The sequence below is a fragment of the Plectropomus leopardus genome, chromosome 10, assembly GCF_008729295.1.
Source record: "Plectropomus leopardus isolate mb chromosome 10, YSFRI_Pleo_2.0, whole genome shotgun sequence".
In the NCBI taxonomy this organism is placed as follows: Eukaryota; Metazoa; Chordata; class Actinopteri; order Perciformes; family Serranidae; genus Plectropomus; species Plectropomus leopardus.
Window position 1 is genome coordinate 4,577,947 of NC_056472.1, and position 18,639 is coordinate 4,596,585.

Sequence of the window (18,639 nt, forward strand, 5' to 3'; positions counted from 1 at the left end):
GCTGAAAACAACATAAAAATAGCTTGTAGAGATGCGTCATAGGATACAAAGTGGGAATAAAGTCCAAAAAAGGCCAAAAAACCTCATAATTTAGCATGTCAAAAAAAATGGCCAACAAGGCAATAGTATAGTATGTCGAAAAAAGTCAAATTTGACCCCTCCTAAAAAAACAGCTAAAAATGACATAAATAGCTTGAGAGGCGCGTCATAGCATACAAAGTGGGAATAAAGTCCAAAAAAGGCCAAAAACCTCATAATTTAGCATGTCAAAAAAATGGCCCAAAAGGCAATAGTATAGTATGTCGAAAAAAGTCAAATTTTGACCCCTCCTAAAAACGTCTGAAAACAACATGGAATACCTTGTACAGATGCGTTATAATACAAAGTGGGAAATAAAGTTCCAAAAAAAAGCCAAAAACCTCATAATTTAGCATGTCAAAAAAAAAAAAAATGGCCAAAAGGCAATAGTATAGTATGTCGAAAAAAAGTCAAATTTTGACCCCTCCTAAAAATGGCTGAAAACAACATAGAATAGCTTGTAGAGATGTGTTATAATACAAAGTGGGAATAAAGTCCAAAAAAGGCCAAAAACCTCATAATTTAGCATGTCAAAAAAATGGCCAAAAGGCAATAGTATAGTATGTCGAAAAAATGTCAAATTTTGACCCCTCCTAAAAACGGCTGAAAACAACATATGGAATAGCTTGTAGAGATGTATAATATTCAAAGTGGGAAATAAAGTCCAAAAAAGGCCAAAAAAAACCTCATAATTTAGCATGTCAAAAAAATGGCCAAAAGGCAATAGTATAGTATGTCGAAAAAAGTCAAATTTTGACCCCGCTCCTAAAAATGGCTGAAAACGACATAGAATAGCTTGTAGACAGATCATATAGCATATTATATACAAAGTGGGAATAAAGTCCACAAAAAGGCCAAAAAACTCATAATTTAGCATGTCAAAAAAAAATGGCCAACAAGGCAATAGTATAGTATGTCGAAAAATGTCAAATTTTGACCCCTCCTAAAAACAAGCTAAAAACAACATAAATAGCTTGTAGAGGCGTTATCATAGCATACAAAGTGGGAATAAAGTCCAAAAAAGGCCAAAAACCTCATAATTTAGCATGTCAAAAAAAATGGCCAACAAGGCAATAGTATAGTATGTCGAAAAAAGTCAAATTTTGACCCCTCCTAAAAACGGCTGAAAACAACATAGAATAGCTATGTAGAGAGATTCATATAATATATCAAAGTGGGAATAAAGTCCAAAAAAAGCCAAAAACCTCATAATTTAGCATGTCAAAAAAAATGGCCACAAGCAAAGGCAATAGTATAGTATGTCGAAAAAATGTCAAATTTTGACCCCTCCTAAAAACAGCTAAAAATGACATAAATAGCTTGTAGAGACGCGTCATAGCATACAAAGTGGAAATAAAGTCCAAAAAAAGGCCAAAAAACCTCATAATTTAGCATGTCAAAAAAATGGCCAACAAGGCAATAGTATAGTATGTCGAAAAAAGTCAAATTTTGACCCCTCCTAAAACGCTGAAAACAACATAGAATAGCTTGTAGAGATGCGTTATAATATTCAAAGTGGGAATAAAGTCCAAAAAAAGCCAAAAACCTCATAATTTAGCATGTCAAAAAAAATGACCCAAAAGGCAATAGTATAGTATGTCGAAAAATGTCAAATTTTGACCCCTCCTAAAAATGGCTGAAAACAACATAGAATAGCTTGTAGAGATGCGTTATAATACAAAGTGGGAATAAAGTCCAAAAAAGGCCAAAAAACCTCATAATTTAGCATGTCAAAAAAAATGGCCAACAAGGCAATAGTATAGTATGTCGAAAAATGTCAAATTTTGACCCCTCCTAAAAAAAATGGCTGAAAATGACATAGAATAGCTTGTAGAGGCGCGTCATAATATACAAAGTGGGAAATAAAGTCCAAAAAAAGGCCAAAAACCTCATAATTTAGCATGTCAAAAAAAATGGGCCCAAAAGGCAATAGTATAGTATGTCGAAAAATGTCAAATTTTGACCCCTCCTAAAAACGGCTGAAAAACAACATGGAATACCTTGTACAGATGCGTTTATAATATACAAAGTGGAAATAAAGTCCAAAAAAGCCAAAAACCTCATAATTTAGCATGTCAAAAAAAATGGCCAACAAGGCAATAGTATAGTATGTCGAAAAAAGTCAAATTTGACCCCCCTCCTAAAAACGGCTGAAAACAACATAGAATAGCTTGTAGAGACGCGTTATAATAATATTCAAAGTGGGAATAAAGTCCAAAAAAGGCCAAAAATCTCATAATTTAGCATGTCAAAAAATGGCCAACAAGGCAATAGTATAGTATGTCGAAAAAATGTCAAATTTTGACCCCTCCTAAAAATGGCTGAAAACGACATAGAATAGCTTGTAGAGACGCGTTCATAGCATACAAAGTGGGAATAAAGTCCAAAAAAGGCCAAAAACCTCATAATTTAGCATGTCAAAAAAATGGCCAACAAGGCAATAGTATAGTATGTCGAAAAAAGTCAAATTTTGACCCCTCCTAAAAACGGCTGAAAACAACATAGAATAGCTTGTAGAGACGCGTCATAGCATACAAAGTGGGAATAAAGTCCAAAAAAGGCCAAAAACCTCATCAAATTTAGCATGTCAAAAAAAAATGGCCACAAGGCAATAGTATAGTATGTCGAAAAAGTCAAATTTTGACCCCTCCTAAAAATGGCCGAAAACAACATAGAATAGCTTGTAGAGATGTGATATAATATGTAACAAAGTGGGAATAAAGTCCAAAAAAGGCCAAAAAACTCATAATTTAGCATGTCAAAAAAATGGCCAACAAGGCAATAGTATAGTATGTCGAAAAATGTCAAATTTTGACCCCTCCTAAAAATGCTGAAAACAACATAGAATAGCTTGGAGAGACCGATATAGCATACAAAGTGGGAATAAAGTCAAAAAAGGCAAAAAAAAAACTCATAATTTAGCATGTCAAAAAAAATGGCAACAAGGCAATAGTATAGTATGTCGAAAAAGTCAAATTTTGACCCCTCCTAAAAATGGCTGAAAACAACATAGAATAGCTTGTAGAGACGCGTCATAGCATACAAAGTGGGAATAAAGTCCAAAAAAGGCCAAAAACCTCATAATTTAGCATGTCAAAAAAAATGGCCAACAAGGCAATAGTATAGTATGTCGAAAAAGTCAAATTTTGACCCCTCCTAAAAATGGCTGAAAACAACATAGAATAGCTTGTAGAGATGCGATATATAAACAAAGTGGGAAATAAAGTCCAAAAAAAAGGCCAAAAAACCTCATGATTTAGCATGTCAAAAAAAATGGCCAAAAGGCAATAGTATAGTATGTCGAAAAATGTCAAATTTTGACCCCTCCTAAAAATGGCTGAAAACAACATGGAATAGCTTGTACAGAGGCGCGTCATAGCATACAAAGTGGGAAATAAAGTCCAAAAAAAAGGCCAAAAAACCTCAAATTTAGCATGTCAAAAAAATGGCCAACAAGGCAATAGTATAGTATGTCGAAAAATGTCAAATTTTGACCCCTCCTAAAAATGGCTGGCTGAAAACAACATAGAATAGCTTTGTAGATGCGTTATAATATATATACAAAGTGGGAATAAAGTCCAAAAAAAAAAGCCAAAAACCTCATAATTTAGCATGTCAAAAAAAATGACCCAAAAGAAAATAGTATAGTATGTCGAAAAATGTCAAATTTTGACCCCTCCTAAAAATGGCTGAAAACGACATGGAATAGCTTGTAGAGATGTGTTATAATATACAAAGTGGGAATAAAGTCCAAAAAAGGCCAAAAATCTCATAATTTAGCATGTCAAAAAAAATGGCCAACAAGGCAATAGTATAGTATGTCGAAAAAAGTCAAATTTTGACCCCTCCTAAAAAACGCTGAAAACAACATAGAATAGCTTGTAGAGATGCGTTATAGCATATTCAAAGTGGGATATAAAGTCACAAAAAGGCCAAAAACCTCATAATTTAGCATGTCAAAAAAATGGCCAACAAGGCAATAGTATAGTATGTCGAAAAAAAGTCAAATTTTGACCCCTCCTAAAAACTGCTGAAAACAACATAGAATAGCTTGTAGAGATGCTGTTATAATAAACAAAGTGGGAATAAAGTCCAAAAAAGCCAAAACCTCATGATTTAGCATGTCAAAAAAAATGGCCAACAAGGCAATAGTATAGTATGTCGAAAAAAAAGTCAAATTTTGACCCTCCTAAAAATGGCTGAAAACAACATAGAATAGCTTGTACAGAGACGCGTCATAGCATACAAAGTGGAAATAAAGTCCAAAAAAGGCCAAAAACCTCATAATTTAGCATGTCAAAAAAAATGGCCAACAAGGCAATAGTATAGTATGTCGAAAAAGTCAAAATTTTGACCCGCTCCTAAAAACGTCTGAAAACAACATGGAATAGCTTGTACAGATGCGTCATACGATATTCAAAGTGGGAATAAAGTCAAAAAAAAGCCAAAAACCTCATAATTTAGCATGTCAAAAAAAATGCCAAAAGGCAATAGTATAGTATGTCGAAAAAGTCAAATTTTGACCCCTCCTAAAAAAACGGCTGAAAAAACATAGAATAGCTTGTAGAGATGCGTTATAATATTCAAAGTGGGAATAAAGTCAAAAAAAAGCCAAAAACCTCATAATTTAGCATGTCAAAAAAAATGGCCACAAGGCAATAGTATAGTATGTCGAAAAAAGTCAAATTTGACCCCTCCTAAAAATCGGCTGAAAACGACATGGAATAGCTTGTAGAGATGCGTTATAATATACAAAGTGGGAATAAAGTCCAAAAAAGGCCAAAAAATCTCATAATTTAGCATGTCAAAAAAATGGCCAAAAGGCAATAGTATAGTATGTCGAAAAAATGTCAAATTTTGACCCCTCCTAAAAACGTCTGAAAACAACATGGAATACCTTGTACAGATGCGTTAATCATATTCAAAGTGGAAATAAAGTCCAAAAAAAAGCCAAAAACCTCATAATTTAGCATGTCAAAAAAAATGGCCAACAAGGCAATAGTATAGTATGTCGAAAAATGTCAAATTTTGACCCCTCCTAAAAATGGCTGAAAACAACATAGAATAGCTTGTAGAGATGCGTTATAATATTCAAAGTGGGAATAAAGTCAAAAAAGAGCCAGAAACCTCATAATTTAGCATGTCAAAAAAAATGGCCAACAAGGCAATAGTATAGTATGTCGAAAAAAGTCAAATTTTGACCCCTCCTAAAAATGGCGAAAACAACATAGAATAGCTTGTAGAGACCGCGTTATAATACAAAGTGGGAATAAAGTCCAAAAAAGGCCAAAAATCTCATAATTTAGCATGTCAAAAAATGGCCAACAAGGCAATAGTATAGTATGTCGAAAAATGTCAAATTTTGACCCCTCCTAAAAAAGCGGCTGAAAACGACATAGAATAACTTGTAGAGACACATCATAGCATATAAAGTGGGAATAAAGTCACAAAAAAGGCCAAAAAACCTCATAATTTAGCATGTCAAAAAAAAAATGGCCACAAAGGCAATAGTATAGTATGTCGAAAAAAGTCAAATTTTGACCCCTCCTAAAAACGGCTGAAAACAACATAGAATAGCTTGTAGAGATGCGTTATATAATATTCAAAGTGGGAATAAAGTCCAAAAAAAGGCCAAAAACTCATAATTTAGCATGTCAAAAAAATGGCCAACAAAGGCAATAGTATAGTATGTCACAAAAAGTCAAATTTTGACCCCTCCTAAAAACGGCTGAAAACGACATGGAATAGCTTGTAGAGATGCGTTATAATATTCAAAGTGGAATAAAGTCCAAAAAAAAGGCCAAAAACCTCATAATTTAGCATGTCAAAAAAAATGGCCAACAAGGCAATAGTATAGTATGTCGAAAAATGTCAAATTTTGACCCCTCCTAAAAACAGCTGAAAACAACATGAAATACCTTGTACAGATGCATTACGATATTTCAAAGTGGGAATAAAGTCCAAAAAAAGCCAAAAACCTCATAATTTAGCATGTCAAAAAAAATGGCCCCAAAGGCAATAGTATAGTATGTCAAAAAAGTCAAATTTTGACCCCTCCTAAAAATGGCGAAAAAACATAGAATAGCTTGTAGAGACCGTTATAAGCATACAAAGTGGGAATAAAGTCCAAAAAAGGCCAAAAACCTCATAATTTAGCATGTCAAAAAAATGGCCAACAAGGCAATAGTATAGTTGTCGAAAAATGTCAAATTTTGACCCCTCCTAAAAATGCGGCTGAAAACGACATAGAATAACTTGTAGAGACAGATCATAGCATATATACAAAGTGGGAATAAAGTCCAAAAAAAAGGCCAAAAACCTCATAATTTAGCATGTCAAAAAAATGGCCAAAAGGCAATAGTATAGTATGTCGAAAACGTCAAATTTTGACCCCTCCTAAAAACGGCTGAAAAACAACATAGAATAGCTTGTAGAGATGCGTTATAATATTCAAAGTGGGAATAAAGTCCAAAAAAGACCAAACCTCATGATTTAGCATGTCAAAAAAAAATGGCCAACAAGGCAATAGTATAGTATGTCGAAAAATGTCAAATTTGACCCCTCCTAAAAACGGCTGAAAACGACATAGAATAAAGCTTGTAGAGATGTGTTATAGCATACAAAGTGGGAATAAAGTCCAAAAAAGGCCAAAAACCTCATAATTTAGCATGTCAAAAAAATGGCCAACAAGGCAATAGTATAGTATGTCGAAAAATGGCAAATTTTGACCCCTCCTAAAAACGGCTGAAAACAACATAGAATAGCTTGTAGAGATGCGTATATAATATTCAAAGTGGGAATAAAGTCCAAAAAAGGCCAAAAACCTCATGATTTAGCATGTCAAAAAAAATGCCCAAAAGGCAATAGTATAGTATGTCGAAAAACATCAAATTTTGACCCCTCCTAAAACGGCTGAAAACGACATAGAATAGCTTTATAGAGACACATCATAAGCATATAAAAGTGGGAATAAAGTCAAAAAAGGCCAAAAACCTCATAATTTAGCATGTCAAAAAAATGGCCAACAAGGCAATAGTATAGTATGTCGAAAAATGTCAAATTTTGACCCCTCCTAAAAACAGCTGAAAACAACATAAATAGCTTGTAGAGATGTCGTTACGATATACAAAGTGGAATAAAGTTCAAAAAAGAGCCAGAAAAAAACCTCATAATTTAGCATGTCAAAAAAATATCCAAAAGGCAATAGTATAGTATGTCGAAAAAATGTCAAATTTTGACCCTCCTAAAAATGGCTGAAAACGACATAAATAGCTTGTAGAGACGCGTCATAGCATACAAAGTGGGAATAAAGTCCAAAAAAGCCAAAAAACCTCATGATTTTAGCATGTCCAAAAAAATGGCCACAAAGGCAATAGTATAGTATGTCGAAAAAAGTCAAATTTTGACCCCTCCTAAAAACGTCTGAAAACAACATGGAATAGCTTTGTAGAGATGCGAATATAATAAACAAAGTGTGGAATAAAGTCCAAAAAAAAGCCAAAAAAACCTCATAAAATTTAGCATGTCAAAAAAATGACCCAAAGGCAATAGTATAGTATGTCGAAAAATGTCAAATTTTGACCCCTCCTAAAAATGGCTGAAAATGACATAGAATAGCTTGTAGAGATGCGCGTCATAATATTCAAAGTGGGAATAAAGTCCAAAAAAGGCCAAAAACCTCATGATTTAGCATGTCAAAAAAATGGCCAACAAGGCAATAGTATAGTATGTCGAAAAATGTCAAATTTTGACCCCTCCCTAAAAAAGCGGCTGAAAATGACATAAATAGCTTATAGAGACGCATCATAGCATACAAAGTGGGAATAAAGTCCAAAAAAGGCCAAAAAACCTCATAATTTAGCATGTCAAAAAAATGGCCCAAAAGGCAATAGTATAGTATGTCGAAAAATGTCAAATTTTGACCCCTCCTAAAAATGGCTGAAAACGACATGGAATAGCTTGTAGAGATGCGTTACGATATTCAAAGTGGGAATAAAGTCCAAAAAAAGCCAAAAACCTCATAATTTAGCATGTCAAAAAAAAATGACCCAAAAGAAAATAGTATAGTATGTCGAAAAACATCAAATTTTGACCCCTCCTAAAAACGGCTGAAAATGACATGGAATAGCTTGTAGAGATGTGTTATAATATTCAAAGTGGGAATAAAGTCCAAAAAGGCCAAAAATCTCATAATTTAGCATGTCCAAAAAAATGGCCAAAAGGCAATAGTATAGTATGTCGAAAAATGTCAAATTTTGACCCCTCCTAAAAACGTCTGAAAACAACATGGAATACCTTGTACAGATGCGTTACGATATTCAAAGTGGGAATAAAGTCCAAAAAAAAGCCAAAAACCTCATAATTTAGCATGTCAAAAAAAAAATACCCAAAAGGCAATAGTATAGTAGTCGAAAAATGTCAAATTTTGACCCCTCCTAAAAACGGCTGAAAAACGACATGGAATAGCTTGTAGAGATGCGTCATAGCATACAAAGTGGAAAATAAAGTCCAAAGAAGGCCAAAAACCTCATAATTTAGCATGTCAAAAAATGGCCAACAAGGCAATAGTATAGTATGTCGAAAAAAGTCAAATTTTGACCCTCCTAAAAAAAACGTCTGAAAACAACATAGAATAGCTTGTAGAGATGCGTTATAATAAACAAAGTGGGAATAAAGTCCAAAAAAGCCAAAAACCTCATAATTTAGCATGTCAAAAAAAATGACCCAAAAGGCTAAAATAGTATAGTATGTCGAAAAATCAAATTTTGACCCCTCCTAAAAAACGTCTGAAAACGACATAGAATAGCTTGTAGAGATGCGTTATAATAATTCAAAGTGGGAATAAAGTCCAAAAAGGCCAAAAACCTCATGATTTAGCATGTCAAAAAATGGCCAAACAAGGCAATAGTATAGTATGTCGAAAATGTCAATTTTGGACCCCTCCTAAAAACAGCTAAAACGACATAGAATAGCTTGTAGAGACGCGTTATATATAGCATACAAAGTGGAAATAAAGTCCAAAAAAGGCCAAAAACCTCATAATTTAGCATGTCAAAAAAATGGCCAACAAGGCAATAGTATAGTATGTCGAAAAATGTCAAATTTTGACCCTCTCCTAAAAACGGCTGAAAACAACATAGAATAGCTTGTAGAGACGCGTTATGATAATTACAAAGTGGGAATAAAGTCCAAAAAAGACCAAAAACCTCATAATTTTAGCATTCAAAAAAAAAAATGGCCAACAAAAGGCAATAGTATAGTATGTCGAAAAACGTCAAAATTTTGACCCCTCCTAAAAACAGCTGAAAAAACGACATAGAATAGCTTGTAGAGACGCGTCATAGCATACAAAGTGGGAATAAAGTCCAAAAAAAGCCCAAAACCTCCATAATTTAGCATGTCAAAAAAATGGCCAACAAGGCAATAGTATAGTATGTCGAAAAATGTCAAATTTTGACCCCTCCTAAAAATGGCTGAAAACGACATAGAATAGCTTGTAGAGATGCGTTATATGCATACAAAGTGGGAATAAAGTTCAAAAAAGGCCAAAAACCTCATAATTTAGCATGTCAAAAAATGGCCCAACAAGGCAATAGTATAGTATGTCGCAAAAAAGTCAAATTTTGACCCTCCTAAAAATGGCTGAAAACAATAGAATAGCTTGTAGAGACGCGTTATAGTACAAAGTGGGAATAAAGTCCAAAAAAGGCCAAAAAAACCTCATGATTTCGCATGTCCAAAAAAAATGGCCAACAAGGCAATAGTATAGTATTGTCGAAAAAAAATGTCAAATTTTGACCCATCCTAAAAAAGCTGAAAAATGACATAGAATAGCTTATAGAGACGCGTCATAGTTACAAAGTGGGAATAAAGTTCAAAAAACAAAAAGGCCAAAAACCTTATAATTTCACGTCTGAAAAATTGCCAACAAGGCAATAGCATAGTATGTCGAAAAATGTCAAATTTTGACCCCTCCTAAAAACACCTGAAAACGACATAGAATACCTTGTAGAGACACATTATAGCATACAAAGTGGGAATTAAGTCCAAAAAAGGCCAAATACCTCATAATTTAGCATGTCAAAAAATTGGCCAACAAGGCAATAGTATAGTATGTCGAAAAATGTCAAATTTTGACCCCTCCTAAAAATGGCTGAAAACGACATAGAATATTTTGTAGAGATGCGTTATAGTATACAAAGTGGGAATAAAGTCCAAAACATTTATAATTTCGCATGTCTGAAAAATTGCCAACAAGGCAATAGTATAGTATGTCGAAAAATGTAAAATTTTGACCCCTCCTAAAAATACCTGAAAACGACATAGAATACCTTGTAGAGACACATTATAGCATACAAAGTGGGAATTAAGTCCAAAAAAGGCCAAATACCTCATAATTTAGCATGTCAAAAAATTGGCCTACAAGGCAATAGTATAGTATGTCGAAAAAAGTAAAATTTTGAACCCTCCTAAAAAAAGCTAAAAATGACATAAATAGCTTGGAGAGGCGCTGCATACTATACAAAGTGGGAATAAAGTTCAAAAAAGTCCAAAAACCTTATAATTTACCATGTCCAAACAATGGCCAACAAGGCAATAGTATAGTATGTCGAAAAAAGTCAAATTATGGCCCCTCCTAAAAACGGCTGAAAACAAAATAGAATACCTTGTAGAGTAACCTTGCGTTATGATATTCAAAGTGGGAATAAAGTCCAAAAAAGACCAAAATCCTCATAATTTAGCATGTCAAACAAATATCCAACAGGGCAATAGTATAGTATGTCGAAAAATGTCAAATTTTGACCCTTCCTAAAAACAGCTAAAAATGACATAGAATAGCTTGGAGAGACGCTGCATACTATACGAAGTGGGAATAAAGTCCAAAAAAGGCCAAAAACCTCATAATTTGTCATGTCAGAAAAATTGCCAACAAAATAATAGCATAGTATGTCGAAAAATGTCAAATTTTGACATGTCAAAAAAATGACTGAAAAGTACATATTATAGTGTTGTAGAGACACATCATAGTATATGTCCAAAAAAGGCCAAAAACTTCGTAATTTAGGAAGTTGAAGATGCAAAGAGGATGCCATTGCCACACAGCCCTGAGCCACCTCGAACTAGTCGGAAGACCCGCCTGAAGGAGCAGCTGCCGGTGTCCTTGTATCGCTCTTCCGTTGAGAGTGTGCTGGCATACTGCATCTCTGTGTGGTAAGCTAGCTGTTCGGCCGACAAAATTCAGCTGACAAATAGCTCTGCAGAGGGTGATTAAAACGGCAGAAAAGATCATCGGCTGCTCTCTGCCTCCTCTTGAGGACATTGCCACCTCACGTTGCCTCTGCAAAGCTAATAAAATCACCAGAGACTCCTCCCACCCTGGTCACAAACTGTTCACTCTCCTTTTCTATGATTATTGAGCAACATACTATGACGTTCTGGATGATTTTTGGATGACATGTAATACTATGAAGATTTTAATGATTTTTAGACTATTTACTATACAATGATGTTTTTGATGATTTTTGGACAACTTACTATATTATGATGCTTTGGATGAAATTGGACGACATACTATACTATGACATTTTGGATGATGTTTGGACAACATACAATACTATCATATTTTGTATGATGTTCGGACTAGATACTATGCCATGAAAATTTTAATGATTTTTGGACGCTATGCTATACAATGACGTTTTTGATGATTTTTCAGTGACATAGTACAGTATGAGGTTTTTGATGATTTTTGAACAACATACTATAGTATGAGGTTTTAGGTTTTTGATGATTTTTGCACAACACACTACACTATGACACTTTTGATGATTTTTGGACGATACTATGAAGTATTTGGTTTATTTGGATTTTTTAGACATGCTATATTGTGATATTTTTGGCAATTCTTTTGACGTGCTATACTATGACGTCTCAACCTGCTATACTATGTGGTTTTCATTAGTGGCTTATTTTTGACGGCATACTATACTATGACGTTTTCCATGAGTTTTGGACACCATACTATACTAGGACATTTGTGATGATTTTTTGATGCAATAACGTTTTGATGATTAATAAAACTATGATGTTTTTGATGATTTTTAGACAAGATACAACAGAATGACGTTTTTGATGATTTTTGGACGACATACCGTACAGTGCTATGACGTTTTTGAAGATTTTTGGATGACATACTATACTATGACATTTTTGATGTTATTTTGACGACATACTTTACTATGAAGTTTGTGATGAGTTTTAAACAACATATTATACTGTTACTATACATTTGTTATAATTTTTTCACACCATACCATACCATGTTGTTTTTGATGATTTTTAAACGACATACTAGAAGAAGGTAGAATGTAGATTTATTTGTCATTTCTTAAACAAAGTGTAAAAAACAAAATTACATTTATTCTTGATCCTGCTACATCTTTTGAGTTGAAGGATTAGTTGATTCAAATCAGCAGCTACTATGAAGATCCCATCCGGTTGCTTGGTCATGTTGCTGCTGATGGCATTGCTCAATTCTTTTTGAACTTGCATCAGAGTCTTGAATCCCCACGGCTCCCAACTAGGTCTGCCCATCCAGTGCAACAGCCCGATACGGGATGCCAGGGGCCAACCATGTCTCTATGAAGATATGCGCGGAGCAGTCCCAGATCTTCTGTTGCTGAGTGAGCCAAAATCACGTCATCCACTTCACTCTCCTGCGACCAGACACTAGACAGAAGAAGACTTAGTAGAGGAACAGCTCCCGGTCCAAGTCAGGCCAGCCTCACCATGATATCGGCTCTTCTCCCTCTTTTCGTCCGGCACTTTCAGTTTCATTTCTCTCCTCTGGTCTGAGTGGCTTGTTGGCATATGACGCCGGTGGGGACCCTCTCGCGGTCTATTGCTTTCAGTCCAAACCCCATACAACTTTTCCTGATGTTAATAAGTGCCTCTCTATCCTAGAAAAGTCATACGTCAGCAGAAGGGGCCATGGTGATGAAAAAATAGAGAAATATAGTGAAAAAGTAGCAAGGATATGAGGTGCTATTGGCTGCTGCATCTACATGCGCTGCCGTCGTTTTGGCAACCATAACTCCACTATACTTTGACGTTTTTGACCATTTTTTCATGCCATAATATATTATGCCGTTTTTTAATGATTTTTGGACATTATACTATACTATAAAATTTTTGATTATTTTTGGACAACATACTATACTATGATGTTTTTTAAGATTATTGGACAACATACTATCCTCTGTTTTTTTTGATGATTTTGGATTACATACCATACAATGACAGTTTTGATGATTTTTGGACACCATACTATATTATGACGTTTTGATGAGTTTTAAACGACATACTATACTATGATTTTTTTGATAACTTTTTTAAGCCATTTTTGACACCATACTTTACTATGATGTTTTTGATGATTTTTGGACGTCATACTATACTATGTCATTTTTAATGAATTTTGGACGACATACTACACTAACTTTTTGAAGATTTTTGCACCACATACTATACTATGATGTTTTTGAAGATTTTTGGACATTCTAAACTATGACTTCTTTGATAATTTTTGGACGCCATAGTATTCTAAGATGTTTGTGATGTTTTTTGGATGTCAAACTTTACTATGACGTTTTTTGATGATTTTGGACATCATACTATACTATAAAGTTTTTGATGATTTTTAAATGACATACTTTACAATAACTGTTTTGACAATTTTTTTACTATGACTTTCTAGATGATTTTTGGACGCCATAATAAACTATGATGTTTTTGATGTTATTTTGGCACCATACAATACTATGACGTTTTTGATGATTTTGGGACGTCATACTATGCTATGAGGTTTTTGATGAGTTTTAAACAACTACTTTATTACGACGTTTTTGAAGACTTTTTCACGCCATGCTGTACTCTGTTGTTTTTGATGATTTTTGGACGACTTACTGTACTATAACATTTTAATGATTTTTGGACAACATTATAGTATGATGCCTTGGACGATTGTTGGAAACCATACCATACTATGAAGTTTTTGATGATTTTTGGGCGTATGACGTTACTGATGGTTCTTTGCCACCATGCTTTACTTTGTTGTTTTTGATCATTTTTGGAAGTCATACTATTCTATGATTGTTTTGATGATTTCCGGTGAACTTTGCAAGAAACATCTCCTGGATGCACTGGGACGCATTGTTAGTGATGTATCTTGGGGTCATCGGGTGTTTCGGGGCTCACAGCAACATACTGTACTATGACTTCTCTGATGTTTTTTTGACAACATACTAAACTATGATGTTTTTGATGATGATTTTTGGATAACATATTATACTATGTTGTTTTTTTGTGATTTTTGGATGACATACTGTACTTTGTCATTTTTTGTTGTTTTTGGACAACAAAATATACCAACACTTTTTGCATTTTTTGGATAACATACTATACTATGACTTTTTTGATGTTTTGTTGATAACATAGTAAACTATTAGAATTTTGGACAACTTAATATACTTTGATGTTTTTGATGATTTTTAGACAACATACTAAAGTATACTATGACATCTTTGTAATGTTTGTAAAACATATTATACTGTGATGTTTTTGATGACTTTGGATGACATTATACTATGACGTTCTTTGATGGTTTTTGGACAACATACTATACAATGACGTTTTTGATTATTCTTGGATGATATACTACAATGTCATTTTTGACGAATTTCGGACAACATATTTTAATATGAGATTTTTGTGACATCCTATACGATGTCGTTTTTGATGTTTTATTGACCACATACTAAACTACGATCCCTTCGATTATTGTTGGACAATATACCATAATATGGTTATTTTTTTTATGATTTTCGGACGACACACTATAACTATGTAGTTTGTAATGATTTTTCGATGACAAAATATACTACGTTGGGTTTTTTTTTTTTGCTTTATACTAAAGTATGACTTTTTGATGCTATTTTGGATGAGCTAAACTATAACCCTTTTTATGCCGTTTCATACGACATACTATATTATAACTTTTATAATATTTTGAAGGACATGCCATACTATGACTTTTTTGCTTTTTTGGATGACATACTTTACAAAGTCTTTTTCATGTATTTTGGAGGTCATGCTATAGTACGAATTTTTCATGCTATTTTGGCAACATACTATAATACTATAAATACTTTTTCATGCAGAAAATGCTATAATATGACTACTTTTTTTTACTATTTTGGAAAAACTACTACACTATCACTTTTATGCTATTTTTCAAGACCTACTATACTTTGACTTCTTTTACGCTATTTTTAAGGAAATGTTCTTCTATGACTATTTTATGGAATTTTACAACATACATTACATTACTAAAACATTTTAGGCTAGTATGGACAACATACTCTTCTATGACTTCTTTCTGCTATTTTTGACAACATACTACACTATGATGTTTTCAATCTATTTTTGACATACACACTTTTCATGCTTTTTTGAACACCATGCTATACTCAGGTCATCCTGGAGCGGACACAGAATGATAAAACAAAGGGACACACACACACAAACGACAAAAAAAAACAAACAAGTTTGCTGACCTCCAAAATAATGCGCCCCCCAACAATTTGCAACTTTTGGCTAAAATATAGCAGCTGTGATCCTTATCAAAAAGGGAAAATGAAACACTGTCATTTTAAGACCTGATGATGGAAGTAGCCAAGAAGTGAGCCATGCTGCTTCTTTCCCATATCTGTTGAGAGCTGCACATGTACCAATCGGGTACATGCAAGAAAATAGTGGCAGGTAAAGACAAAGTTTTATGCGCTGTAGTGCTAAGGAGCATTGATTGGAGTTTGACTGGCTGGTGTAAAGGGATGTAGACCGAACTCTAACTATGCACTGAGTAGTTTGGCGCAAGTTTGAGAGCTGGGTTGTTTCCATCTCAATTAGCATTAGTCTTTGTTGTGGATTGAGAATAACAAAAAAATATAAAAATTCAAAAAATAAATAAAAAAAAAAACAGTTTCTTAATGAGCAAGTAAAACTGACTTTGGGCTATTATATTTCTGACAGTGACAGTCAGATATTTCTGTCAGTGCTGTGTTCAAAGCTTGTTTCTGCTGCGCCCAAGTGGCCAAATACTGGTTTAACTAAGCCGAACAATCTGACAGATGCAAATATACATAAGCAATTTCTAAAAATCTCTATAATTAAGGTTGTGTGTGTGTGTTGGCTACACAGATGAAAGAAGACAGAGAGTTTTTAAAAAAACAAAACTAACAAACCTGAGGTGGAGAAACGCTCCAAAGTCAGGTGAGTACAGCGAGTGCTCCGGTGCTCCAAACATGTTGCTCTCTACAAAGTTGTGGTAGCAGCTGAACTTGTGGAGGTACATGTGGGAGGCTCTGACCACCCACACATATCGGTCAGGGAAACGTCGGCCCAGGGTGAGGGCGACCTGCTCCAGACTCCAGGAGAGCCACTGTGCTCCTTCAGGCTGCAGAGCCATGTCCTCCTGGAAGTTCTGCACAATACACAGAAAAGGCTGTTTTAACCGGCAGTATACAACTTTAATACAGTGGAACAACATGAAATATGTAATATATGACCACTGCCACTCTGCTTTTGTTTGTGTATAAGAGTATACAGGTATGTACAGCGCAAAATCCAACTGTTTGCAAATGCAAAGCTTTAAGGGGTAAAATGTATTTTTGGCAGTGTTATTAGGCCTAAGCATTTAAGCTTAGAATTTAGAGGGAAAGATACAAAAGAAGATTTAAAAAAAAACTCCCCCAAAACACTCGTAAAGTTAAAGATGTTTGCAAAAGTTATTCATGTGTTTCTCTGACAAAAGTTTGCTTTCATCCCTGAGCCAACTGAAAAATGTTTCCTACATCCTTTCAAGTCATGGTGAGAGTCAGACTGAAAACATCACACACATCAGTCTCTCTGAAACACTCTTAATTAGTTCCATCAACAGCGTCTCCTCAGTCTGCTGTCAGTCTGAGACTGCACGGACCTCAGCACAATGACCTCATTCTTTTTATTTACATGGAAACATCAGTGTGACAGCATCCTGCGCATACGAACGTCTCCTGGCAAACACCAGCACACTGTGGGAATATTAACACTTGCCTGGAAAGTTGCCTAGTGAATTGCAAATGAGGACATGAATGGATGAACTGGGCTCTGGAAAAGCTTCAGTAAACAAGGGCAGTTCTTGAAATTTTGAAAGCAATGTGAAAGAAAAACAAATGGGCGATGTTGGATTTTCATTTACTCCCCTGAATTTTTTTTTGTTACACTTGATTAGTAAGTGTCACTTCCACATGCTTAAAAAAGAAACAAAGAATTTAGATGAGATAGTTTTGCATAATCTGGCAGCTGCGGTTGCACAGGCTGGAGACACACCGACGTGTCCTACGTCTTCTTTAAAGCAGTTTAGTCAGAACTGCACACGTGTTCAGAAACACTCTGCTTCTCTGCTGGTCAGCTCCACAGATTCATCTCTCTCTCTCACACACACACACACACACACACACACACAAATGTCTCAGGGGAAAACTAAAATGTGCACGAGCACTCCCATCCGGAAAAGTTTAGCTTTAAGTGCTCTGCTCTTCAAAACACTAAAAACAGCATTGACTTCCTGTGCTCTCATGGGTACAGCAGAGATGATGGTCTAAGGACAAAATATTGGACTCTGCTAGTGTTTTTGTACTGATTTTTTTTTCTATCCATGGCTGACAATTATTTAAATTGCAAAAGTTGTTTTTTGGGGGGTTGGGGGTGGGTGGTGGTGATATGTGTAAATTGTATAGCTATTAAAAAGGAAAAAAACAAATTTTTTTTCTTAAAAAAACACTTTACCATCTCACCAACCAGATGGTCAGAAACACCTGGCTCAGCTGGCTCTCTCTCTCTCTCTCTCTCTCTCACACATATACACACACACACACACACACACACACACACACACACACACACACACACACACTGCCCTCCCATCCATGAGACATATGCTTATGTCAGGATAAAAACAGTTTTGACAATCTGTCGACTAAAATGTGTGTCACATGTCTATGGCCTGGAGCCTTTTGCTGGATTTTACTCAACCTCACAAGCGGTGGCTACAGTGGTGTTTAATCTTCCTCGCTGATCTACCGATGGATTCTGAATCCTAAAAAAGTCTCGGACAAAAACAGAGAATTGATTAGAGTGTGGACGGATCTGTTTGCTTTCACTATTAATACTGCAAAGCTAAACTAACAAATAATCACAAGTACCTAACGCACATTAATGAACACTCTTTAATATTAGAAATGTTGATAAGCTTATTTAGACTTCATAAACTGTTTAAGTCTCAAGTATGTGGCTCCAGGCAGATTTATTGGACAAATTAAAAATATCCTATCGTGATGACCCACATTATCGAGACGTTATAGAGACATTCACCAGAGACTGCTGCTCCTTTAAGAAGCAGAGTTCAGAGTTGACAAAAGGGGATTCTGGGAGATGCAGTTTGAGGGCTTTGTTGTGCTTTAT

General features: G+C 34.8%; 1 protein-coding gene across 3 annotated transcripts in view; it reads right to left on the reverse strand.

The window, feature by feature from the left end:
* The window catches only part of c10h2orf69 (chromosome 10 C2orf69 homolog), a 37,496-nt gene that overhangs the window by 15,084 nt on the left and 3,773 nt on the right, over nt 1-18,639 (reverse strand). For all 3 annotated transcript variants that reach the window (XM_042494870.1, XM_042494868.1, XM_042494869.1), the window contains exon 3: nt 16,380-16,618. In XM_042494870.1, the coding sequence (XP_042350804.1) occupies nt 16,380-16,618 (239 nt within the window). The remainder of the gene's footprint in view (nt 1-16,379; nt 16,619-18,639) is intronic.